Genomic DNA, 24,746 nt, shown 5'->3' on the forward strand with positions numbered 1-24,746 from the left:
GCGGTGCTAAGGCCCCCAGCAGTCAGTCCCTTGCTGACATTCCCCCATCAACCCCAGTAAAACCCAACTCTGTCCCTGCACTGTGAATGGGAGCACCAGGACGTGGTCTCCAGCAGACATAGAGAAGCGTGTATTGCTGGGTAAGGCTTTCCTCTCCCACCTCTAACAGCAGAGGTAAGTCGAGATGCAGAAACTAGAACAAGTCTTGGATGGAAAAGTAACTGCATTGAATCCTTGGGGCGCTGCCTTTGAAAGGTGCTTTAAGCCTCGCACTGTTAATGCTAATCCTGTAACACTATATAGATGGCTTTTTTTCTGCACTTACACAAAGGAGGAAGGGGCTCGATTCTTTGAGGCTTGTATTTTTCTTTCTCCCTTCAGCAAAAAAGCAATGCTGAGCAGAGCGGCTGTGGGCAGCTGACATCACACCTGAACCCAGCGAGGGGCGAGGAAGGGGCTTCTCCCCCCATCTCCGGGCCTGAATCTGATCTCAGATTAGTGTGCTGTTATCAACAGAGGCACCGGGATTGCAACCCTACACTCCTCCAACCTCGAACTGGCATTGGAGAAATCACACTTTCAGTTGTGAGAGCTCCAGGACGGGGACATCGCTGCACTCGTCAGTGTGAGTTGGCCAAGAGCACCGGCATGCGCTCTGCATTGACATAGGAGTGCTGTCCTACCAACACTGGGCTGCAAGTTCAGACCACGTTGCTCCCGACGTCTACGAATCAGGTTGGTAATACCATTTTTCTTACCCCTAAAGAAATGCTTTTGTGTGTGCAATGTGCTACGTGATGGGTCCTGGGCTGTCTGCTCCCAGCAGTGCTGCTCTTGTTCTTGAGCTGCTGTTTGATGCTGATGTTGAGCTGCTGATTTGGCCAACACAGTTGACCACTGGAACGTGGAGGCACATCGGTGCCATTGCTTCTGGCAATGGGAGATATACAGGCGTAGTGTGGGATAGATTGTGGCACATATCCTGCTTGCTATAGAGCTGTGCTGTGCATATGAGGGGATAATTAAACTAACTGGAGCTCTTGGTACAGTATAGAATGGATGTGGTGTTGAGGAATATGATTTAGCCGGGAAGTATTGGTAATGGTTGGACTAGATGATCTTCTAGGTCTTTTCCAACCTTGATAATTCTGTGATTCTGCGATTCTATGGGGAGAGCATGGCTGAAGTGCTTGGGAATGTATAAGGAGGAGACATTCTGGAGGCTGCTGTGGAAGCTCAGGGTGCACTCAAGGTAGAGATGCAGTGTGAAGCTGTTCGCATGCTGCTGCACATTGCAGCTACGTGCTACGTGCAGAGAGACAGGCAGAGAAATCAAAGCAGGTGTTTTAGTGATATTTTCTATTGGATTAATAATGACTAACAAATTGCATTAGGCACGGAAAGAATTAGAGCTGGCAGAGGAGTTTGCTTTCCTGTTCCTAGCCTTGTATTTGCTTGTCTCTGTCATTGATTCCTGTTCAGCATGAAGTTGCCCAGCTGTGTAAGTGTTGGTGTCTCCATTGCAAAGAGGTGATTGTAGAGCAGATCAGGAATTGCCCCAGAACTAAGCTGGGGCTCTGCAATACATCCCTATGCTGCAGCTCCTCCATGCAGTGACAGCTGTCCATTAGTGGGAATGGCTCAGTAAGGGCACTTAACAAAGTGGGCAGTTTGGGTCTACTCGGTGGGTGAGGGACCCTCTGCAGTGCTGGGATGGATCGCTTGGGATGTGCTTTCCTTTGGAAATGATGCACGTTTGGATTTCTCCCTGCCCTGTAGGATGAACACACGATCATTGCTCAGCACCTGGGCAGCTCTGCTGGTGGTAACTGTGCGGCACCAAGGTCAGTACTGCTCCCCCATGCCCCAAAACTGCCCCAAAAAATACCCCCTTCCCCTTGGTCAGAGTGTAACAGCAAACACAGTGTTTCCCTGGGTCTTGAGAGGTGGGAGAATGGGTGAGTACAGGAGCTAATTGTGCAGTGGTGACAGAGTGCAGACCTCCTGCCCACACAAATGGCCCTCTCCTCATTGGGAGCAGTGAAGCAAGGATAGTTGAGGTTAAATGAGGAGCTGCCGTGCTGCTGGGAGTATGTAGTTGGCAAAGCTGATAGGTACAGCAATCCCAGCAGCTCTGCGGAGCTCTGAGCACGTAACCTAAGTGAGCGTGTGTTGTGCATACATCTGAGTGCACACGGAGGTTGCAGTGGTTTTGCCGTGGTACAGAATAGGACCATGAGGAATTTCCAATGACCAACAAGTGGTAAATCGAATGAGCAGCGATCTGGTGTGGGGCTGACCACAGGATCCCAAGGAACTTGGAGCTCTTTTAGGGTGCCAGCAGGGTTAGGCAAGGTTTCCCCTTGTCTCCTTCCTCCTTGAGGCCAGACTGGGTTGGAGGGGTTCGCTGGTGACACTGGAAGGCAGCCTCAAGCAGGGAGCATCCTTGGGGTTGTTGAACTGAGTATCCTTAGTGCCACTGAGCAGTGCACCTTAGGGCTGCTGGGTGGTACATCCTTATGGCTGCTGAGAACAGCATCCCCAGCTCAGGCAGCACAGAGCCCCGTTTCTTTAACCAAGACCCGTGTCTGCAACCAGGGGCCTCTGAGAGGTGCAGGTTAGGACCTGGGAAATAAAAGCATGTTCCAAACTGAGGTAAACAGAGCTGGGATTGTTTGGAAGCATTGTGGCTCCCCTTAGCTCTGCTCGAATGTCACAAGGGCTGTGCGCTGCTTTTCTACATCAAAGAGAGGAGGAGGGGGAAAGAAAGCCCGTCTAAGTCTCTGTTTTGCTCAATGCAGGGTTTTTCTGGGTGCCCCACTGTGCCCTCCCCAAAACCAGGACAGGTCCCTGTAAGCACTGAACTCCCCCCCACTCTCCTTGCAGCTCAGGCCATGGCAAGTCTGTACCCATTTTGGCCAAACGACACAAAAACACCCAAAGTGGACGATGGGAGCTCTCCTGAGATCAAGCTCTCTATTCCGTTCATCTTCTTTGGAGCCCCATACAGGACGGTTTATGTAAGTGGAGAACAGACTTTCCTTTTATTCTTTTCTTCACCATTTGGCTGCACGTTAAACGCGCTCTCGCTGTCGTCAAAGAGTGGGAAGATTTATTAGCACCCACCTGACAAGTTCTTAGATTTCATGAACTGATAGGTTTTATGATTAAGAAAGTCAAAGGTATAGTTAATGGGCTAATGTTCATGGGGAAGGAATAAAAAAGGCAATAAATTTTTTTTGTGGGTGATTAAATGGTACAGCGAAGCTCAGGGTTTGACACAAGGAACATTATTCCTGTTCCATGACAAGAAACGAGAACATGCAGAGACCCATAGGAAAAAAAAAGGGGTGATTTGGAGCTGTGTGGAGGGTTGCGTAGGGCTCTCTCCAGTGTCCCCCATCATCTTGGGCAGGTGAACAACAACGGCGTGATCTCCTTCAACTCACTGGTCAGCCAGTTCACACCTGAAGCCTTCCCACTGGCTGATGGCCGGGCCTTTGTCGCGCCCTTCTGGGCTGATGTGCACAATGGCATCCGTGGGGAGATCTACTACCGCGAGAGCACCGACCCAGAGCTGCTGGGTAGAGCCTCCAAGGACATCCGCAAGTACTTCAAGGACATGGCATCCTTCTCAGCCAGATGGGTCTTCGTCGTCACCTGGGAGGAGGTGACGTTCTATGGGGGGAGCAGCACGACACCGGTAAGAGCAACAACTATGGTATGCATGGTGGTGTCTGTGGGGATGACTGTACGGATGGCCATGGGGTTGACTATAGGGATGGCCATAGGGTTGACCATATGGATGGCCAATGGGGTTGACCATAGGGATGGCCAATGGGGTTGACTATAGGGATGGCCAATGGGGTTGACCATAGGGATGGCCATGAGGTTGACCATAGGGATGGCCATAGGGTTGACCATAGGGGTGGCCATGGCCATGGGGATGGCAGTGCAGTGTTTTTCCTGGCTTGAATGGCATTTAAATTGCTGTAAGCTGTGACAGCAGCTGCCACTGAGAGGTCTGTGCCATCCCATAGGAGACACACAGGCAGTGTGTGAGGGCTCCCTGCTGTCCTTTGGGGAATGGGCTATTTTGTATTTACTTGCACTTTACAAGTGCCAGAAGTTGGCTGCTTCTATCTCAAAGAGTTGGCTTCTATAAGCAGTTCAGCTCTTTTCCGTTTGTTAGAGAGGCTCGAAATGTAATGCATATTTTTGTGCCAGTCCTGGCAGCTCTTGCAGGAAAAAAAAATACACACACACACACACATATATATTTGCAGACAGCAAGCAATATAGAGGTCCGTGTGTTGCCTGAAGAATTACATTTGCAACACAATGCAATTCATTTTGGTACGGAGCAGCATTCCTGCTCGGTAGTGGCCGAGGCCGTGGGTTGGCAATGCAGCAAAGCACAGTGCAACTTAAGCAGGAAATTCATCGCAATGCAGAAAAGCTGCAGAAAACAACTTGGCAAATGTGGCCTCAGGGATACAGTGGTTACTTCGGTCTCTTGTTGGCTACAGAGCAAATGCATGTGGCTTATGATGGCTATTTTGTATGGTGTGGGTGCTCAGTGTTGCAAGTGCCAAGCTGGGAAGTTTGGTTGACATTGAATAGATCCCATGGGAGACTGCTGCATGGGTAAAGTAAGCAGAGTATAGGCACTTGCTGTCTGTCTGCATAAGGGTAGAAGTGAGGAGCTTGGGTTTATGCTGCCTTGCCAGCCAGCAAAGTGTGTCCTTCTTACACGGGGCCTGATTTTGTCTGAGTGTTTGGGGCTGGAAATGCAGAGTCATTTCAAGCGAAAGGAAGGGCAGATTGAGCAGGTAGTGATGGGAAGTGGCAGCCAAGCCAAACACATAACGTACATGGCTGCCTCAGCTGCAACGCACCGTTAATCGCATTGTGGAATATGAATGCTGAAGGGAGCTGGGTAAGATAACATGTCGAGAAATAGAGCTAAGAGAGGGTAATGGGAGAGAACGGGTCATAGCAGCCGGCTGCTGGTCTGCCACAAGCTTATTCTCTTGCTGCCATCTATTGGCACAGAATTGGATGGGGAACAGCGCTGTGATTTCCCCAGACTGAAGCTCCAGAGGGGATGGAGAGGTTGGAGTCACTGTATGTTGGGTCCCATTTGGATCCTGCCACACATCACCATGGTGCTCCTGCTGTACCCCAGGGTGCAGGTGGCACAAGGGTGGGTGAGCAGTGGGAGAAAAGCAGCCTCACCTTGTGCATCTGTTGGTGCTTTCCCAGGTGAACACATTTCAAGCTGTTCTCATCACTGACGGGGTGTCATCCTTTGCCATATTTAACTACCAAGAGATCAGCTGGACCACAGGGACGGCCAGTGGAGGGGACCCCCTGACTGGGCTTGGTGGGGTGATGGCTCAGGTGAGACTCTCTGTCCCTCTCCAGCTCTCAGAGGACTGCCCATAGCTTTCCTAACGTACCCGTGCTTGCTTGTGCCTCCTGTCCCTTCAGCATCCTTGGCACTGTATATGGGCAGCCCAGAATTTGGTCCCAGCAGCCATGCCACAGATACCCCATCAGCCAAAAAGATGCTGCTGTGTCCTAAAGGCTACAGACATTGAACTGTCCCTTCTGGGCTTTGAAGGTCCCCATGCCCAGAAGAATATATTTGTATTTATATGTGCAGGGATGTGCACAGCTGCTTTCCTGCAGCAGGATATCTGACAGAATCTGCTCTCTATCCACGTTAGGCTGGCTTCAACGGTGGAAATATCAGCAACTTCTTCAGCATCCCAGGCTCCAGAACCCCAGACATAGTCAATATAGAGCAAACAACCAATGTGAACATTCCAGGGCGCTGGGCTTTCAAAATAGATGGCAGAGAAATAGATCCAGCCAACGGCTGCAGCCTGAGAGGTAAGGGAGGAATGGGGATGCCTTGTTACGTGCTGTTGGGTGTAGAAGAGCTCTAGGCTCTGAGTGTGGTTTTGCCTGGGCAGACAAGGGCTGAGTGGGCAGCTCAGAGAAAACAGGGGCTGAAAGAGCATTGGGAGCTCTGCTCTGTGCCATTTCCAACCGACAGCAAACAAAGCTGTCATCGGTGCTGGCTTTGTTGGCATCCCTGCAGATTTATCTGCAATGCATTGTTAAAAGTTTCCATTTCTGCTGTCCAGGCCTATGATGTCAAAGGCTGGGCAGTCTGCAGCAGTCAAATGCCACTCAAGCCATCATCTCAACTTATTTCTGCAGTACAATGAGAAGGACTTGGGGACAGTCGTGTCCCCTTGCCCCTGGGATGGGAATGGTGGCAGAATGATCCCATGTCCTCTCTTTCTGTGGAAGGAATCATAGGTTTCTGGGCAGGATAAATTCCATGCCCCTGCACCAATTACAGCATCTGCACGTGTCAGTTCTGCCATGGAGATATAGAGGGATTAACTGCACAGAGAGACAGAACAAGGACTGTGGTGTGGAGAGATTAAGGCATTGCCATTGGTCAAATAAAACTTATCAGGAACATGTACTGTACAGCAAGCAAGTTGTCGCCTGCTGCTGAATGCTGTCACCGTGCTGGGACATTTGACTTCTTCACTGGCAACCTTTAGAATTACCCTAAAGGAGACCTGCACACCCCTGAGGCTCTTCCAGCCCAAGATAGGGTCAGACTCCCACCACCCTAACAGCTTCCAGCTGCCACCTCAAGAAGAAAGACCTGGTTTCACAACGTGGATAAAGCCAGCCTCTGCTTACAGCCACGAGAGCAGTGTGCACGACCCATCACAAGGTCTGTGTGTCCCAGCAGCTGCCTGCTCACTTTTACAAGGGGAGATGAATCATGAGATGGAGATGATGAGGCTCACATTTGGCAAAGCTCCGTACACCATCAGGACAGCTGATGCAGGAGCTGTTGAGCCTAAGAAGAGATGTTATTTGTTGCAAGCAGTTGGGAAATAAATAGCACTTTTTGTTGGAGGCATGGAAGAGCACAAAAAGTTTAGGAGAGGTAAAGCAGGCAGCTCGCACATCCGCCTGAAGGAGAGGTGTGAAAGTCGACCATATGGAGGAGAGGGAATCTCTCACGGCGTCTGCCACCCTGCGCCCATCTTCTGCCACTCACGTCTCTCACCAGGGAAACCTGCCTCCTTTGTGACAGCAGGCTGAGCATCCCCATCACCTATGTGTGGATAGGAAGTTACTCATCAGCAGATCTTTGATTCCCTAAGTACCGTGAGCTCTTTTGGACTGGAAATGAATTGTCTATGTTGACAGAAGCACTCTTCGATGAGCAAAGCCACCTAAAAGGGGTTATTATGGGAAGAAGGGCAAAGTGCCACAGTGCTGGTGTTGAAAGTGCTCTCCCCAGAGCAGTTGCAGAGCCCTCAGCTTTATCTTCAGGTCACAGAAGCAAACCCAAGGACTTGTGTGACTGACTGAGCGCCGCTGTGCCTCTAGCAGTGGGTGAGGTTCCAATGTAAGTGTTTAATTTCTTTTCCGTGCTTTTTAGGACAGTTTCTCCATCAAGGGGAGATCTTCTGGGAGAACTCAAACTGCAGCACCAAGTGCCGCTGCCTGGACTTCAACAATGAGATCTTCTGCCAGGAGATGGCTTGCGGCCCATTCGAAGCATGCGAGCCGAAGATCAAGTTCTTCCAGTGCGTGCCTGTGGAGAGCAGCACCTGCGTGGTGTTCGGAGATCCACACTACCACACCTTCGATGGCTTCCTCTTTCACTTCCAGGGTTCCTGCTCCTACCTCCTCGCCAGGCAGTGCTGGCCAGGCTCCCAGCTGCCCTACTTCAACGTGGAGGCCAAGAACGAGAACCGAGGCGGCTCCTCCGTCTCCTGGCTGAGGGACATTTTTGTGGAGGTCTACTCGCACAAGATTGTCCTCCCAAAGGGCAGCTTTGGGAAAGCCAAGGTAAGAGCCACACAGAACAGCAGGAACTTACCAGGTCTGGTCCTGTTGGTGAGACCGTGATAGTAGTCTTGTGTATTCCTTGGGAAATGGGAAGGGTGGAAGGCATGACAGCAAAGCCATGGGTCAACCGAGGCCAGCGGCTCAATCCTCTGGTCATGTTCCCACAGGTGGATGACTTGGTGGTGTCCTTACCCATCTCCCTAGAGCTGGGCGCTATCAAAGTCTACCAAAGCGGCTTGTCCACAGCCTTGGAGACTGATTTTGGCCTGATGGTGACTTACGATGGCCAACACTACGCCTCCGTCTCCGTTCCTGGCACGTACATCAATGGCACGTGTGGTCTGTGCGGGAATTACAACAAAGACCCCGAGGATGATGCACTGCGTTCGGATGGCAGGTTGGCCTCCTCTGTGCCAGAACTGGGTGAGAGCTGGCGAGTGCCTCACCCCGAGAGGAAATGCTCACCTGGCTGCGTGGAGAACTGCAGCATCTGCGATGCCTCCACCGAATCACTCTATTTCTCCCCGGAATATTGTGGCTTCCTCAACAAGACTGGAGGGCCACTGTGGGAATGCGGCTCCGTTGTGGACCCCACCGCCTTTGTACACAGCTGTGTCTATGATCTGTGTAGTGGACGGGAGAACAGCACCGGGCTGTGCCAAGCCATCCAGGCGTACGCCGCGGTGTGCCAAGGGCTGGGGATCCCAGTGGGAGAATGGCGTGCTCAAACGGGATGCGGTAAGTGTGGGTTTGCTGGTGCACATATATATTATATTGTTGTGGGTTATGAGGTAGTGGTCCCTAGCTCAGAACCTGATGTTTGTCCTGTTTGTTTGTATCCCCTTGGCACCTGCAGAGGCAGCCGTGCAGTGCCCAGACCACAGCCACTACTCAGTGTGTGCCAGTGGCTGCCCTGCCACCTGCTCAGACCTGACTGCCCCACTGCGCTGTGCTGCACCCTGTGCTGAGGGCTGTGAGTGTGACGATGGCCACGTGCTGAGCGCCGACCGCTGCATCCCTGTGCAGAAGTGTGGCTGTGATGTGGATGGACGATACTACGCTGTTGGAGAGGTGTTCTGGGCAACAGCGGACTGCACTTCAGAGTGCCAGTGTGAGGACGGCGGGGAGGCCAAGTGCTTCAACACCAGCTGCCCTGAAGGAGAGGTCTGTGCCATTGAGGATGGCTACCGGGGCTGCTACCCAAAGCGGGAGGGCCTGTGTTCAGTGGGACAGAACCAGGTGCTGCGGACGTTTGATGGTGTCACCTTCCCTTACCCACTGGAGCACTCTTACACACTGATCAAAACGTGCATGGAGAAGCCTGACTTCATCGAGGTGGACATCAGCCAGAAGAAGCCTGGATATGCTCCCAATGGGCTGCGTGTTGTGCGGATCCAGGTGGTTGGCCAAGAGGTGAAGGTCGGAGGAGCCAGCCTGTCAGAGGTCAAGGTAAGTCTGTCGCCAAGGTGGGAGGCATCGTCTTGTGCCATGCCATGATGTCCCCATGGAGCAGAGCTTATGGGTGTAGAGCTCTGGGCTGTTCCTTGAGATCAGAGCCATCACAAGTGTCAAAGTCTACCCATCTCTCATAGCCAAGGCAAGAAGTTAAAGGACTGGGATTGCATTCACCTATAGTCCCCATCCCATAGACTTCACAGCAGCTGCCAGCACTGGTGGAAAGACCACAGGTGTTCACCAAGACCCTGTTCACACAGCCCAGCTCATGCAAACCCTCCACACCAAAGAGCTAGGGGAAAGCAGAGGATATCTTGCTGTATCTTGAAAGCATTTGTATTTTGATTGAAGGCAGAACTGGTGGTTATAATGTGGCTACAGCCAGCAAAATAGCTGTGGAAAAGAAGGAATATCCCAACCTTGAAGGTCTCTGTGCCTTCTGAATCCTAGCCATACCCATTTTTACTCTATTTTGCAGCTGGGGTTTTGCTCTTTGTCCTGTCAAGCCAAGCCAGCCACAGTAGAGCAGGCAGAATGCAGACCATCTTGCAGAGTCACGTTCCCCTTCCCTTGCAGGTGAATGGCTATGATGTAGACCTGCCATATTTCCATCCTTCTGGCCACCTGGAGATCTACCGCACTGACAATGGCACTGTTATGGAGTCAGAGGGACTCCTGAACGTTGGCTACTATGATTCAGGCCTCCTGGAGATCCGCCTCTCCACCACCTTCTTCAACTGCACGGGGGGCCTGTGTGGCTTCTTCAATGGCAACGCCAGTGATGAGTTCTGCACGCCCAAGGGCAAGTGCACAGACAACCTGGAGCTCTTCCTGGAGAGCTGGACAACATTTGATGAGATCTGCAATGGGGAGTGCGGGGACCTCCTCAAGGCATGCAACAACGACTCGGAGCTGCTTAAGACTTACCGGAGCCGCTCCAACTGCGGCATCATCAATGACCCCACCAACAGCTCCTTCCTAGAGTGTCACAGTGTGGTCAACGTCTCAGCCTACTACAGAACATGCCTCTTCCGCCTGTGCCAAAGTGGAGGCAACCAGTCAGAGCTGTGCGATGCAGTGGCACGCTATGCCAGTGCCTGCAAGAACGCCGAGGTGGACGTTGGCCAGTGGAGGAGCCACAGCTTTTGCCGTGAGTCAACAAAAGCTTTTGAGTACCTGGGGCAGTAGGGAGGAGATGTAGCCTCCCCCCCTACTCTGGGATGGGTCTTTCTTGGGAGCATTTATAGAAGTCTGAAATCACAGTAGTTGGTGGGCAGACTTGCATAAATTGGGGCTGTTTTCTTGCTCTCTTGGCTACACCAGACAAAGGTTGGTGTCAAAAAGCTTCATCCAATGGAGCCATCCTCCACAATGGAGGCTGAGGCATACAAAGCACTTTCCTCAATAGCATACTAAAGTCTCACAATTGCTTCACTTGGGAGGCAGCATTTGCAAAGCCCGTGCTGTATCCTGGTCAGGAGCTCACTCATATGAGGAAGGGCAAGCTAGCAAGTGACCAGTGCATAGTGGGACCACAGCATGACCCAAAGACGAGGACACTACATCTCACCTATGGATGGTAGTTTCTAAGTGACACTTTCGCCCACAGGGACAGATTTCCCAATTAAATGGTTTAATGGTGGTGTTTCAGGAGACACAAGGAGGTTTATGATGCGGTGCAGGAGCGTTCCAGGGCCGCAGATGGTGGCTGACAGTACTGTAAGCCATCACCAAAGGATAATTTGAATACAGCATGTTTTTAGCTGTGGCTGTAAAGTTGCCATTGATGGGAAAACATTCATAATTCAGCAGCGAATGTGAAAAATCTCCATCATGGCTGTAGATAGTAGGCAGCCCACATCTCTGCTGTGCAAGTTGTAGAGAGGAATCCATTTGGGAGTGGGGCGTTCATTTGGAAGAAGGAAGCAGGACTTCATCTTTGGGTTGGCAGGAGGAGGTGTCACTTGGCATGGGACTGCAGTGTGAGGAGGGAGATGGCAGAGAGGAGTAGGACTAAACAAGGGAGTGGGAATACCCAGTGGCTGGGATGCTGCTGGGACTAGTCTTCCATTTATAGCTAGTGGGTCAGTATTCACCTTGTGTCCACCTTCTGTCTGTACCCCCCTCGGTGCTCCTTGCACCATGGCTTTGGGAGCTGCTGACTCCCACTCTGCATTTGATGCCCCCAGCCCTGGCGTGCCCAGAGAACAGCCATTTTGAGGAGTGCATGAGCTGCGTGGAGACCTGCGAGACTCTGGCTACAGGCCCTGTCTGCACGGACACCTGCACAGAGGGCTGCCAGTGTGACGAGGGCTTTGCCCTGCGTGGCTCTCGCTGCGTGCCCCGTGGAGAATGTGGCTGCAACTTTGAGGGCCGCCAGCTGGCCACCAACCAGACCTTCTGGATGGACATCTCCTGCCACTTCCTCTGCTACTGCAATGGCTCAGACAACAGTGTGTACTGCGAGAACGTCTCCTGCAAGGATGATGAGTACTGCCTAGAAGAGAACGGTCTCTATTACTGCCATGTCCGCACTGATGCCTCTTGCATCGTCTCTGGCTATGGGCACTACCTGACGTTCGATGGCTTCTCATTTGACTTCCAAAGCAGCTGTGCCCTGGTGCTGTGCACCACCATCTCACGGCCGCGTGCGGAGCGGTCAGACACCTTCCCCACATTCACTGTCACGGCCAAGAATGAGGATCGTGACACCTCCCTGGCCCTGTGGGTGAAGCAAGTGGAGGTGGAGGTCTTTAACTACAACATTGTCATCCACCGTGCCTACAAGTACACCGTGATGGTGAGTATGGCTGCGAGGGTCGGGTGGCAGTGAGGGATGATCCTTTCCCACCCCAGCTGTGGCTCCTGGAGCTCCAGGTGGTTTCCCTAGGCACAAAGTCTCACTTTCTCATTATTTCCTTCCCAACAGATCAACAATGAACGGCTCTACCTACCCCTGAAGCTGGGCCAGGGCAAAGTGAATATCTTCGCCTTTGGTTTCCACATTGTGGTGGAGACTGACTTTGGACTGAAAGTGGTGTATGACTGGAAGACCTTCCTCTCCGTCACCATCCCACGTAGCTTCCAGAACCTCACCTATGGCCTCTGTGGCCGCTACAATGGCAACCCTGATGATGACCTGGTGGCTGCGGGTGGCATGCCAGCCTTTAGCGTCACCGACTTCGTGCAGAGCTGGGCCAAGAGGGACACCTTCTGTCGGGTGGGCTGCGGTGACCGCTGCCCAGCCTGTGGCAAAGTGGAAGGCTTCTGGAAACCCCAGCAGCTCTGCAGCCTCATTCCCAGCCAAAGCGGAGTCTTTGCCAAGTGCCACAGTAAGATCAACCCCAGCTATTTCTACAAGAACTGCCTCTTTGACACGTGTGTTGATGGGGGAGCCATGCAAACGGCCTGTGGCTGGCTGCAAAACTATGCCAGCACGTGTCAGACGCAGGGCATCGCCATCATCGGCTGGAGGAACTTCACCTCATGCTGTAAGTGCTGCCCTACTGATGGACTTTTATTTACTAGCTAGCTCTGAGTCCTCAATTTGGTCACTAATATAGAGAGGTAGTCAATTGGAAGCCCCAGGACCGTGGAAGTGTCAATGTCATGACAGTGGCACAATGTCAGAGTTGACCTGGGGCACGCCAGGGCCACAGTGGTACAGGCACATGCAGCTGAATTTGTTCCCCAGGAGTTTTAGTTGTGAGCTTTGCAGCTGGCAGTGTTTCCTCTAATGAAGGTGCTTGCTATTGTCAATAAGATTACACTGCAGTGTTCAATTAGGCTCCTGAGGATGGGAGTCGTGAGTCTCCCTGGCAGCCGCTCTATCTGGCAAATCAGCTGGGAAGTAATTGCTATCATTAACAAGGCCAAAAATTAAATTTATGTCGTTCTTCCTCCTAATGAACCACCTCACAGCTCTGGAGGAATCATTTCAGCAGCTCGGTGGCAGCATGGCCACGTGCCTACATCTCATGTGCCCTGCCCCACATGGTTCCTGGTGAGCTGGTGGCACCTTTGGGTGTGCAGTGGCCGAGCAATGAAGGTGAGCTGTCAGTAACACATACACTCAAACATGTCCCTGTGCTACTTGGGAGTCCATGGGACCACCAGGGACAACCCTGTCCCCCTGCATGGAGCTCAGCAGGAGTGACCAGTAGCAGGGCAGCAGATGGCAATAAGGGTTTGTGCACTGTATGCATCATCAGGATGTCTTTGTGTGCCAGCAGTAGGACTCAATAATCCCGGTGTGACCCTCCCAGCTCCCAGTAATCTATGATGAATCCCCACGAGATTATGGCTGGCAGCAAAGAGGCTGTAAAAGGAAGGAGCAGGTAGGACAAGTCCTTCATTTGCAGGGCATTAATTCACCTCCTTCATGTTCTCCCCTCCCATTGCAGCTGTCAGCTGTCCTCCCAATAGCCACTATGAGAGCTGTGTGTCCCTGTGCCAGCCCCGCTGCGCTGCCATCCGCCTGAAGAGCGACTGTGGCCACTACTGCGTGGAGGGCTGCCAGTGTGACCCTGGCTATGTGCTGAATGGCAAGAGCTGCATCCTGCCCCAGAACTGCGGCTGCTACTCTGATGGCAAATACTATGAGGTATGCCAGGAATGTTTTTCCCTCAATGCCCTCACTGTAACCCTTTATAATAATCCTTAAAGGTGGGATGTGCGATCCAGGGGGGTGTTGTAGGGTGTCACATTGTGCCTGGTCACTGTGGCATGTGGTGGAGGGTCTAAGGATCCAAGCAAAGTTTGCATGGGAAACACCAACCTCCCAACATCGTATGGTTGTTGGGCAAGGATGGCTTAGGAGAGGGTGCTGGGACAGGGGACTGGCAAGCAGGGATGTTCAGTGCTTGGTGTCAGAGTCCAATGCTCTGCAACCACATTGTTGTGCATGCAGTGAGCATAGTGCTGCTTATGAAACCTACTTATTTGTAACCACGTGATGTTCGTTGGGATTCTGGTCTATCAGAGTGATGCATTAATCACCACACCACAGTCCAGCAGTTGTAATGCATCATGAGATCCCAAAGGACAGAGGCAGTGCTGTCTTGATCTGTGTGTGTTAACTGTTATGGTGCAGGATGAGGGCTGTTTTGAGGAAGGAATGGTTCAAAGACAACCAGGTGCCATAGCTGTCCTCCACATTTACATTGCTGGCGGTTCATGTTCCTGTTCTGTGTTGGGTTGGAAGCAGGCAGTGTGTACTTTGTGCTCATCATCACCCAGTTTCCCTTTCTACACGGAGAAGGGGAGTAAATCCATGCAGTATATCCACAGAGGGCCATGCAGAGGTTCCCAACCCCCTGAACCCACCACCCATTGCTCTTGCAGCCCAAACAGCTCTTCTGGAATGGAGACTGCACCCGGCGGTGCCGCTGCTTCCGACGCAACCTGATCCAGTGTGACCCACGGCACTGCAAGTCGGATGAGGAGTGTGCCTCACGCAATGGTGTGCGTGGATGCTTCAGCACACGCAGCTCCTTCTGCCTGGCAGCAGGCGGCGGAGTCTTCCGCACCTTTGATGGAGCCTTCCTTCGCTTCCCTGCCAACTGCGCCTTCGTGCTGTCCACCATCTGCCAGAAGCTGCCCGACTTCTCCTTCCAGCTCATCATCAACTTCGACAAGTGGTCCTCGCCCAACCTCACCGTCATCTCCCCCGTGTACTTCTACATCAACGAGGAGCAGATCCTCATCAGTGACAGGAATACGGTCAAGGTGAGGTCTTGCTGAGGTTGGGGCTGCAGGGGACCATCTCCTGAGCTGAAGTGGTGTGACATTGCTGGTCACAGCTGTAGAAGCAGCTTCATGTGAGACAAGCAGCCGCTCTCTGTTGTGCTGGGCAGAGGCACGTTGGCCAGGTTGAGAGGAATATTGGCAGGTGGTCCAATGGAGGAGGGTGAGCCAGTGCCCATCGTTGTGCCCATCATCTCATGCACCCTTTTGATGAGAGGGGGATGCAGATCCAAGAGAATAATCATTCAAGTGTAATATAAACCACCAGAAACCATCATGTAGGCTGCCATCCTAATTAAGAAAATCTGGAGAACACAGGCACCTAAAGAGAAGGGGACTGCTTTGAATCCAGACATTTGTAAGGCATCAATATGTAATGGACTCTGGCTTTTTACATGGTTGGAATGGCAGTTATGGTAGTACAGCATCAGCAGAAGTTGAAGTTCCCTTATTCTTATATAGGCTTAGTTCTTATATAGAACTGTTCAGTGGCTTTAAAGTGGAAGAGGGTAGATTGAGACTAGATATTAAGAGAGAAATTTTTCACTGTGTGGATGGTGAGATGCTATAACAGGTTGCTTGGGGTACTGGAAAACACTTGAAGAGACTGCAGGGGGGCAGTGATCCTGCACAGCAGTGGGCAGGATGAAGGGATGTCATCCCTGCGTCCCCCCCTGCACCAGGTGAATGGCAGCCTCGTGAGCATCCCCTTCGTCACGGGGCTCTCCACCAAGATCTACAGCCATGAAGGCTTCCTGGTGATCGACTCCGGCCCCGACATCCAGATCCGCTACAACGGCTTCAACGTCATCAAGATCACCATTGGTGACCGGCTGCAGAATAAGGTGTGCGGGTTGTGTGGCAACTTCAATGGTGACCCGGCGGACGACTACGCGACGCTGCGGGGTAAGCCGGTGGTCAGCAGCGTGGTGCTGGCACAGAGCTGGAAGACCAACGGCATGCAGAAGAGGTGAGGTGGACACGGTGGGTGGGTGTGGGGCTGGGCAGTCAGGGACCCCCCCCACCTTGCGACGTGTCCGGTGCCCCCAGCTGCAACGAGCTGCAGTACTCCCAGTACGCCGCATCCTGTGACAACGTCCAGATCCAGAAGCTGCAGAGTGACAGCTACTGCCTGAAGCTGACGGACATGAAGGGCTTCTTCCAGCCCTGCTACGGCCTCCTGGACCCTCTGCCCTTCTATGAGTCCTGCTTCTTGGATGGCTGCTATAACCGCAAGCAGGTGCAGCTGTGTGGCTCGCTGGCCGCCTATGGTGAGGCATGCCGTACTTTTGGCATCCTGGGCACTGAGTGGATTGAGAAGGAGAATTGCTGTAAGTGAAATGGGCTCCTGCGGGTCCTCTGTGTGCACCAGACCTGGAGCACAAGGGTAAAGGTGCGTCTCGCGCTGTTTAGCAGGAGTGGTGGAGGACCCCTGTGCAGGCGCCGACTGCCCCAACCGGACCTGTGAGCTGGATGACGGCGGGGAGCTCTGTGGCTGCATCGAGCCCCCACCCTATGGCAACAGTGAGCCCAGGGCTGGGAGGGATGACTGGGATGGGGGTCTGGGCCTGGGGTGTCCTTTCAGTTGGTTCCATGAGCCTTCTCCTTCTCTCCTAGCCACCCATGACATCATTGATGCAGAGGTGACGTGCAAGGCTGCCCAAATGGAAGTGTCCATCTCCAAGTGCAAGCTGTTCCAGCTGGGCTTTGAGCGCGAGGGCGTACGGGTCAATGACCGTCACTGTCCTGGCATAGAGGGAGAGGACTTCATCTCCTTCCAGATCAACAACACCAAGGGCAATTGTGGCAACCTGGTGCAGGTGGGATGGGATTGTGGGCTCATGGGCCTGGATGCTGCAGGCATTGGGCATTGTCTCATCTGGGAGCAGTGGGGCAGGAAGGGCAACAAGGGCGCAGTGTGCTATAGGGTGGCTCTTCAGTGGGTTAAAGGGACCCAAGAGGTGGCCAGCACTTGTGGCACATCTTGCCTTGAGCCTCAGTAATATTTGGGTAAGAGAAGTGGAATTGTCAGAGTCACACTATATGTTTTGGGTCTGAGCATCAAGTGGGAGATCAGAGATGGTCACTTTAGAGGGATGCCATGTTGTGCCTTCTGCAGTCCAACAGCACTCACATCGTATACAAGAACACGGTGTGGATTGAAAGCGCAAACAACACAGGCAACATCATCACACGAGACCGGACCATCAACGTGGAGTTTTCCTGTGCCTATGAGCTGGACATTAAGATCTCTCTGGACTCAGTCGTGCGGCCAATGCTCAGGTCAGAGCAGGGCAAGTAGTTCATGTGTGTGCATGGACAGCAAGGTTACAATATGCAAACAACAGCCAACATGAGTTCCAAGACTCATTGTTTTTATTCTTTTTATTAGTGTGATCAATCTGACAGTGCCAACCCAGGAAGGGAGCTTCACAACCAAGATGGCCCTGTATAAGAACTCCTCCTACAAGCACCCATACCGACAGGGGGAAGTGGTGCTGACCACGCGGGACGTGCTCTATGTGGGGGTCTTTGTGGTGGGGGCTGACTCCAACCACCTGATCCTGATGCTGAACAAGTGCTATGCAACACCCTCAAGGGACAGCAATGACAAACTGCGCTACTTCATCATCGAGGGAGGGTAGGTGACCACAGGAGCCTTGGTATGGTTATCTATGGAAAGCATAGCTCTGCAGGAGCTACTACTAAGACAGCTAGGTCTATCCTAGCCAAAACTGGCAGGTAATATAGGGATGCAGAAACATATGTCCCATGATACTCATATAGGTACAGTGGCATCAAAGAGAATGATTTGGCCAAGGGGGTCTCATAGGGACAGGAGCAAGCAGTGCTGCTTGAGGGGGGGGGGTCTTAGTCACAGAAGCACTACAGCCAGCTTTTGTCCTGCTCACAGGTGCCAAAACTTGAAGGACAACACCATTGGCATCGAGGAGAACGGGGTGTCCCTGACCTGTCGCTTCCACGTCACTGTCTTCAAGTTCATCGGGGACTATGATGAAGTCCACCTGCACTGCGCTGTTTCACTGTGTGACTCAGAGAAGTACTCCTGCAAAATAGTAAGTGAGGATAAGGCTGAGGGTCGCTGGGAGCTTTCTGAGACAGAAGTAGAACATGCTGTGCATGGCTTACCTGCTCAAGGGGCAGCCAGAGGCAGCTTGGTCTGGGTTGGAGGTGGAGAGGGCTTGATCAGTGGCCAGGAGTGATAAATATGCTGCCATCTCCATGCAGAACTGCCCCCAACATCGACGGTCAGCCAGTGCCTTCGGACACGAGGCCCACGAGCAGATCCTGTCAGTGGGGCCCATTCGGAGGAAACGTAAGTGTTTGTGTTTGAGGACAGGCATGAGGGGTCCTCCACCTTATGTGATGATCCCCCTTGGTGCAAGGAGAGATGGCCAGGAGCACGTGGAAGGTGATGGGAGGGTTCCAGTAGGTTTTCCCATCACTGGATGGAGTGGACACCCTGGCTGGGCAACTGAGGGCTGCTCAGGATCCAGCAGCATCTCTCCTTATCTGTCTTGCACAAAGGATCAGACTGGTGCGAGGACAATGGTGGCTGTGAGCAGATCTGCACGAGTCAGGCGGATGGACCCCTGTGCAGCTGTGTGACAGGGACACTGCAAGGAGATGGCAAGAGCTGCAGGGGTAAGCACTGAAGTCATCATGTAGGGTGGGCATGGGCTTTTCCTATGCAAAGAAACTGGGGAAGGAATGGACTTCCAAGCGTCCATTGTATCCATCCATGCAAATCGTTTTTCATTCTACAGCCTCCAGCTCGTCAGCAGACAGCCGAGCCCAAACGAGCCTTCTGGTGTTGGCACAGCTGTGGCTGTGGGCAGCTCTGCAGGACCCGACCTCATAGGGGCGGCTCTGCTGCCCGGCCATGTACTGTTCTCGTGTCAGCCCGAGTCTCTGTAGGGTAGGAGCCAGCACCCCCAGCGACAAACCCACCGCCCAGCCGACCCCTCGGGGATAGGAGGGATTGGGATCAAACAGGAGGGGGCGATCATTGGAAGCACAGCAGGCACCTTGATGGCATCACATCGTGGATCAGGAAGCTGGCAGGGCTTGGAGCATCTCTGTTAGCAGAAAGAAGGAGCAAGTTGGTATCACATGGGAACTCATCGTCCGGCTGATCTCCAGCCAAAGGAGCAGCGGTGGTGTGGGGCAGCCCGGAGGGAGGGGAGGGGGATTCAGTGCTTTTGACAGCGTGTTATGAGCTAGAGGAGGAGGAGAAGGGGGGGGACACGGTGCCTTTGGGGTGAGGGAAGGGTGGGATCACGCATTAAAGGGAGTGTTGCCGGGGGTCGGCGCTGGGGGGTCGTTTCTGCGGGTGTCTGGCTTGGTGTTGGTACTTTGCGACAAGGCTGCGTGGGAATAAAAAGTGTTGTACTCCTTCGTAAGCGGTGTTGTTTTCCTTGGTGGAAGAGACCGGGGGGAGAGACCGGGAGGGGCTTCGAAGCTTATTATGGGGGGGGGGGGGGGGGGGGGGGGGGGCGGGACGGCGAGCCCGGGACTCGAACTCGTGGGCGGATCAACCCCTGGGCCCCCGCCCCCTCGTGACGTCATGTGGGTCGCGAGGTGGGCAGGGCCGTGACGTCACGTGGCGCTACCGGGCGGCACCGCCCCGCACAGCGGCGAGCTCAGGGTCCACGGCAGGTACGGAGATATGGGGGGATCAAGGGGGAATAAAGGGGGTCCGGGGGGGTGGGCGAGGGGACAGCCGAGCTGCGGTACAGAGAGCCGCCAGCGGGGAGCCCCCGTGGGAGGAGGAAGCCCGACCCACGCAGGGGGTCGAGCTGCATCCTACAGCATGGAGCCTCCGTCAGAACCCCAACCCCCCCCCGGTCCCCTATTCACAGCCCTACTCACTCCTCCCAGCTGCCCCACTTTCCCCATCTCCCCACCCAGCCCCATCTGGCAGCTCACAAACACCCCACACCCCTATAAAGCACACAGCCTTGCACATAACAGGGCTCATAACACACCTCAAAGCCTCCCTCCCATCCCTTTCTCTCCTCCCCAGACCCACCATGGACCTGGTACTTGAGGCTGCTGACTACCACCTGCTCACACCCTACGTGTACCCCACGGGGTGGCCGGAGGACGAGCCGTGCCGCCAACTGCTCAGCCTCTTCGTCATCACCAACCTGGGAGCACTCACCCTCTATCTGCTCTTTGGAACCCTCAGCTACTACTTCATCTTCGACCATGAGCTGAAGAAGCACCCTCAGTTCCTAGAGGTGGGTACCCTGCTACCTCCCCTGTACATCCCAGATGCTGCTGGGTGCCCATCCTATGTGGCTGGGCTCCCCTTTGACACTCTGAAGTGCCCCCCCTGTCTCACATGGATAGGTCAAAACTGGGCTGGAGTGCATTGGAATGGATCAGAACAGAATAAAGCAGACAAGATCAGGGCAAAGTCCAACAAAGCAATAGAACAGAGAACAGGATGGGCCTGAACTAAAATATAATAGAACGGGTGTCACATAGAATACAAAAGGCGTCAGCTACAGGAATAGAATAGATGAAAACCTCACATAATAGAGGCCAGAAGTCACAGAGAAGCAAGTGCTTGATTGCAAGCCCTATGTGCGTAGAATTAACCTAGCAATGTCTTCAGGGTGGGATCCAAAAGCCTTGTGACCATTGACATCAACCATCACGCCCAGCAGCTCATCCCTGCATCAGGCATCCCAACAACAAGGAGACACTGAGCACACAGAGCAACACAAACCACCTTCTTGGCCATCTGCAGCTCAGCCCTGCTCACACTGCAAACTCATCACACCCTGCATGACACCTTCATCTCTGCACTCCCAGCCCCCTTCTCTTTCCCCCACTGACACCACTTACCCTGGCACCCACTCTCCACACCCACAGCACAGCTCTCCTCCAAACAACCTCTCCGCACACCCTGCCCCCAGGAATACACCTGAACACCTGCCCCAAATACCAAACTGCATGCCAGATTCCTGCCCATGGCCTCAATGGCACAGCACGTACTTACCCCTATGCCTGTCCCCTGACCTGGCTCTCTCTTTGCCTCCCCACAGAACCAGGTGCAACGGGAAATCATCTACGCGCTGCGCTCCCTGCCCTGGATCAGTGTCCCCACCGTTGCTCTCTTCTTTGCTGAGGTCCGGGGCTACAGCAAACTGTATGACAACATTGAGGACTCCCCATACGGTGAGCTGCTGCCCAGGTCCCACCACCCCCTATTCTCCATTGCTCTGCCCCCATCTCCACACATTTCTCTTCCATTCTGAACCATAGGCCTGCAGACACCTCCCATACCCCCCTGCCAGAGCTGGCAACAACAGTAGAAGCCACCTCCCAGCTCCAAAGCATCCCAGTTATGCCCTTGGCACCCTGTTGGCCCACGCACAGTGACAGCCAAACCCCTACCTCAGAGTCAAGAATGCCAAAGGGATGCACACCCTGTTCTAGCTGCATGACATTCCATCCCTTGTTGTATAATCCCATAGGACCCAGCTCACTTTTCCCACCATGACCCTGCTTCTCTTCCCAACTCCTCACTCACCCCTTGGAGCTGTAGCACACACAGAAGGAACACTGACATGATTTCCCCTCTAGGCTGGCCTGGAGTCTTCCTCAGCATGCTGTCCTTCCTCTTCTTCACTGACATGGGCATCTACTGGATACACCGAGGCCTCCACCACAGGCTGTTCTATAAGGTAAGGGACCTTCTTGAGGGTCTGGGGGAGCTGGCTGTCCACCAAGGCATTGACACTGCCTGGGAAATAGGGATGGGTGGCCCACATTCCCACTGACAAGTGAGCCTGTAGTCTGTTAGAACCTATGCCTCTCTGACCCACCTTATCTGCATCACTCAGCCACATGCAGCAGCTACCATCAGCTATGCTGGCAGGTAGCTACCCCAAAATAGATGGGCCTGAAAGGGGTTCCTATCCCATTGACCCAAGCCCCTCACCTTGGGCTTAGCACCTGTCCTTTCCCCACAGCGCTTCCACAAACCCCACCACCTCTGGAAGATCGCAACGCCCTTTGCCAGCCATGCCTTCCACCCCGTGGATGGCTTCATGCAGAGCCTGCCCTACCACGTCTACCCCTTCCTCTTCCCCCTGCATAAAATCACCTACCTGGGCCTCTACATCTTCGTCAACGTCTGGACCATCTCTATCCATGATGGTGACTATCGCGTCCCCCGACTGCTACAGCACGTCATCAACGGCTCTGCCCACCACACTGACCACCACCTCTACTTTGACTACAACTACGGGCAGTACTTCACCCTCTGGGACAAGATTGGTGGATCCTACAAGAGCCCCAGTGCCTTTGAGGGCAAAGGCCCCCACGATTACATGCGCAAGCTGCGGGAGAATGGCTCAGCGTATCCCAATGGTGACACTGACAAGACCAAGTAGGTGTCCCCGGGTTGGCTGCAACCCCAACAAACTCTGTCTCATCTCACCCCTCCTGGGCCTTTTCGGACAACATTCCCCCATAGAAGGAGTCCCCACTTCCTCCCATTGCTCAGCACTTCTCAGCATCCCAAACCTCTCGCTCCCCTGGGCTGATGTACACACAGAAAAGAGGATGTCATGCAGCTCCCTCCACTTCTACACCACACGTTTACTACCCATGGATGCTCATTCACAGCCCATCTTCACAATCTGAGCCACTCTGGGACCTCCTCTGCTCATGGGTGCGTTTTGGAACCCCCCCAAAGCATCCCCACCCCTCCTCATGGCACACAGACACCTTAATGCTACGCAAAGCTGCTATTTGGACATCCTAGATATATATTCGTACCCCATGTCTGCTGTGCTCTCTCTTACCTGTATGGTTGTGAGTATTGCCCACTCAGCAGGACATGTGAACTGACAGCAGCTCCAAGAGCTCCATCGTTGCTACCAGAACAGCGCTCTCCATCCTCACTTCACTCTGCAAACCTCAGCTGCAATGCAAACTCACCCCATTGCCATCACCACCTCCATGCAGGAGCCATGCACACAAACAGTACTGCAATACAGCACAGCAGGAACATCACACATTGCTGGGTCTCCATCCATCTGCACCCATCACTCTTCCTCCCTGGGCTGCTGTGGAGGCTGACGGATCAAGTCACATCAAGACAAGAGGCAAAAGGCATCGTGCATTTTGTTCTGCAGTGTGACCTGCACATCTGTGTTTCCTGATAAAACACCGTGGCCTCCTACCTTGTGTGCAGCCAACAAGGCACTTCCTGATGCCTCCTCGGCCTCTGGATGCACTGAGACTTCTTGGCACTGGACAAGGGCTCCTTCGTCTCACCTGAAGATGCCACATGAGAACTTAACACAGAGGGGCACACCTGGAGATCAGAGACAAACATTGAGCTCAAAGCTCACAGGGGAGGGGAAGTGGGAGGGCTCAGAAGCTGGGGATGGGGGGAGCTGTGGTTCCTGGCTGGTTCTCCCTCTCCCTCCCACCCCAGAAAGCCAATGTGCTTCCTTTGGACGCCTGACTGCCCTGCCTTCAGTCAGGCTGACCTTTAATAAAGCTCATTTGCCAACTTTGATGACATCTGGCATCTTCATTCAATCTCTGTACAGCACAGAGACCATCCTGGCCCCCCATTTCTGCCCACTTCCACCCATCAACCCCACATTCTTGGCCTACAGGAAGAAGTTACTGCTCAACAGGCCCCTCCACCAGCTTTGTGCCTTCATACCCAAGCCACAGAGAACAGCAGAGCACAGTGAGCATTGTTCTGGACTTTGCCATGCACAGTCAGCATTGCTCTATCACTCCCCCAGACCTCTTGCTCTAACAGCTTTCCACCTTCCCAACCCAAGGCAGATGATGGAGCACACCCCAAGGGCTTTCCCCCTTACACTACAGCAGCCCCCTAAACCTTCAGCCCATCTTATCCCCTTATGCCTTGCAGAGGTTCCCAGGTGCACAAGTGGGAATCATCTCCTATCACTGCCCCACAGCAATTTCAATGCACGCCATACCACACAGGGCGTAACATTATAATGGTTGGAAATTACAGCAATAATAGCAGGGTGGCAAAATCCTTGACTGCAGCAAAATGAGGACAAGCCTAAATGCAGCAACCATGGATGCAGAAACAGGAGAGAGCCTGTTTACCTTCAAGAAGCCTCAGGTAAGCACACATCTCCAGCCACAACCTCTTCCCTCATTGCCAACCCTTAAATGAGGGCTGGGAAGGGGTGGATCCTGGCTCCAGCCCTTCCATCACTCAGTACATTGCATGCACCTGAGCTGCCCTGGGTTGGCCCTGCCTTCCCACCAGGTGCTCCATCACTGCTTCAGGCTGTCACTAAGCATTTCCACTGCACAGGGGGACCCATGTAACACTCTGCTTCCTTGAGAGACCTTGAGAGTGCAGCTACTGCAACAGACACATGCACCCACTCCTGGGACAAAGGGCCCTCATGCAGACCCCTGTGATGGGCACAGACCCTCTAACCCCAGCAACTGTATTCCCCCACACCTCATCTCCCTGCATCCCTCCCCTTCTCTCCCCTCCCCTCAGTTACTGAATCCCCATGTCCACATGAACTCTGGATGCACAGTAACTTGGCGCTCAGACAAGCACCAAAGGTCGAGGCAAAGCCTGGATTAAATGCAAC

At 53.3% G+C, this 24,746-nt stretch overlaps 2 protein-coding genes and 1 long non-coding RNA gene across 6 annotated transcripts; 2 read left to right on the top strand and 1 right to left on the bottom strand.

Moving 5' to 3' along the window:
• Positions 1-596: 596 nt before the first annotated feature.
• Positions 597-19,523, top strand: TECTA (tectorin alpha). Of its 4 annotated transcripts, none has more exons than XR_014938250.1 (24): positions 597-735; positions 1,780-1,844; positions 2,887-3,020; positions 3,416-3,703; positions 5,266-5,403; positions 5,733-5,898; positions 7,487-7,899; positions 8,067-8,637; positions 8,756-9,348; positions 9,931-10,504; positions 11,544-12,154; positions 12,284-12,845; positions 13,758-13,957; positions 14,698-15,081; positions 15,783-16,069; positions 16,150-16,430; positions 16,516-16,623; positions 16,717-16,919; positions 17,219-17,382; positions 17,492-17,740; positions 18,014-18,176; positions 18,349-18,436; positions 18,649-18,765; positions 18,888-19,523. XR_014938250.1 is itself a non-coding variant. In XM_015884043.3 (24 exons), the coding sequence occupies exons 2-24, from the start codon at positions 1,781-1,783 to the stop codon at positions 18,980-18,982; spliced, it is 6,456 nt and encodes a 2,151-aa protein (XP_015739529.2). In that variant the 5' UTR covers positions 597-735; position 1,780; the 3' UTR covers positions 18,983-19,523. The 4 variants fall into 4 exon arrangements, 3 of the variants coding, with proteins under 3 accessions (XP_015739529.2, XP_085382233.1, XP_085382234.1); XM_015884043.3 differs by having other exon boundaries at positions 16,513-16,623; XM_085526107.1 differs by having other exon boundaries at positions 16,513-16,623; positions 18,349-18,765.
• On the bottom strand, positions 17,470-21,799 carry LOC116654382 (uncharacterized). The gene is made up of 3 exons (XR_004309618.2): positions 21,665-21,799; positions 18,250-19,199; positions 17,470-18,166 (listed from the first exon to the last, which is right to left on the bottom strand). It is a non-coding gene; the product is annotated as an uncharacterized LOC116654382 (long non-coding RNA).
• Positions 19,714-23,665, top strand: SC5D (sterol-C5-desaturase). The gene is made up of 5 exons (XM_015884045.2): positions 19,714-19,779; positions 20,147-20,363; positions 21,177-21,309; positions 21,718-21,818; positions 22,107-23,665. Exons 2-5 carry the CDS (start codon positions 20,154-20,156, stop codon positions 22,527-22,529), a joined length of 867 nt encoding a protein of 288 aa, XP_015739531.2. The 5' UTR covers positions 19,714-19,779; positions 20,147-20,153; the 3' UTR covers positions 22,530-23,665.
• Positions 23,666-24,746: the final 1,081 nt, after the last annotated feature.

This window comes from Coturnix japonica, chromosome 34, assembly GCF_054131305.1.
Source record: "Coturnix japonica strain WE chromosome 34, WE-NBRP24, whole genome shotgun sequence".
Lineage (NCBI taxonomy): Eukaryota > Metazoa > Chordata > Aves > Galliformes > Phasianidae > Coturnix > Coturnix japonica.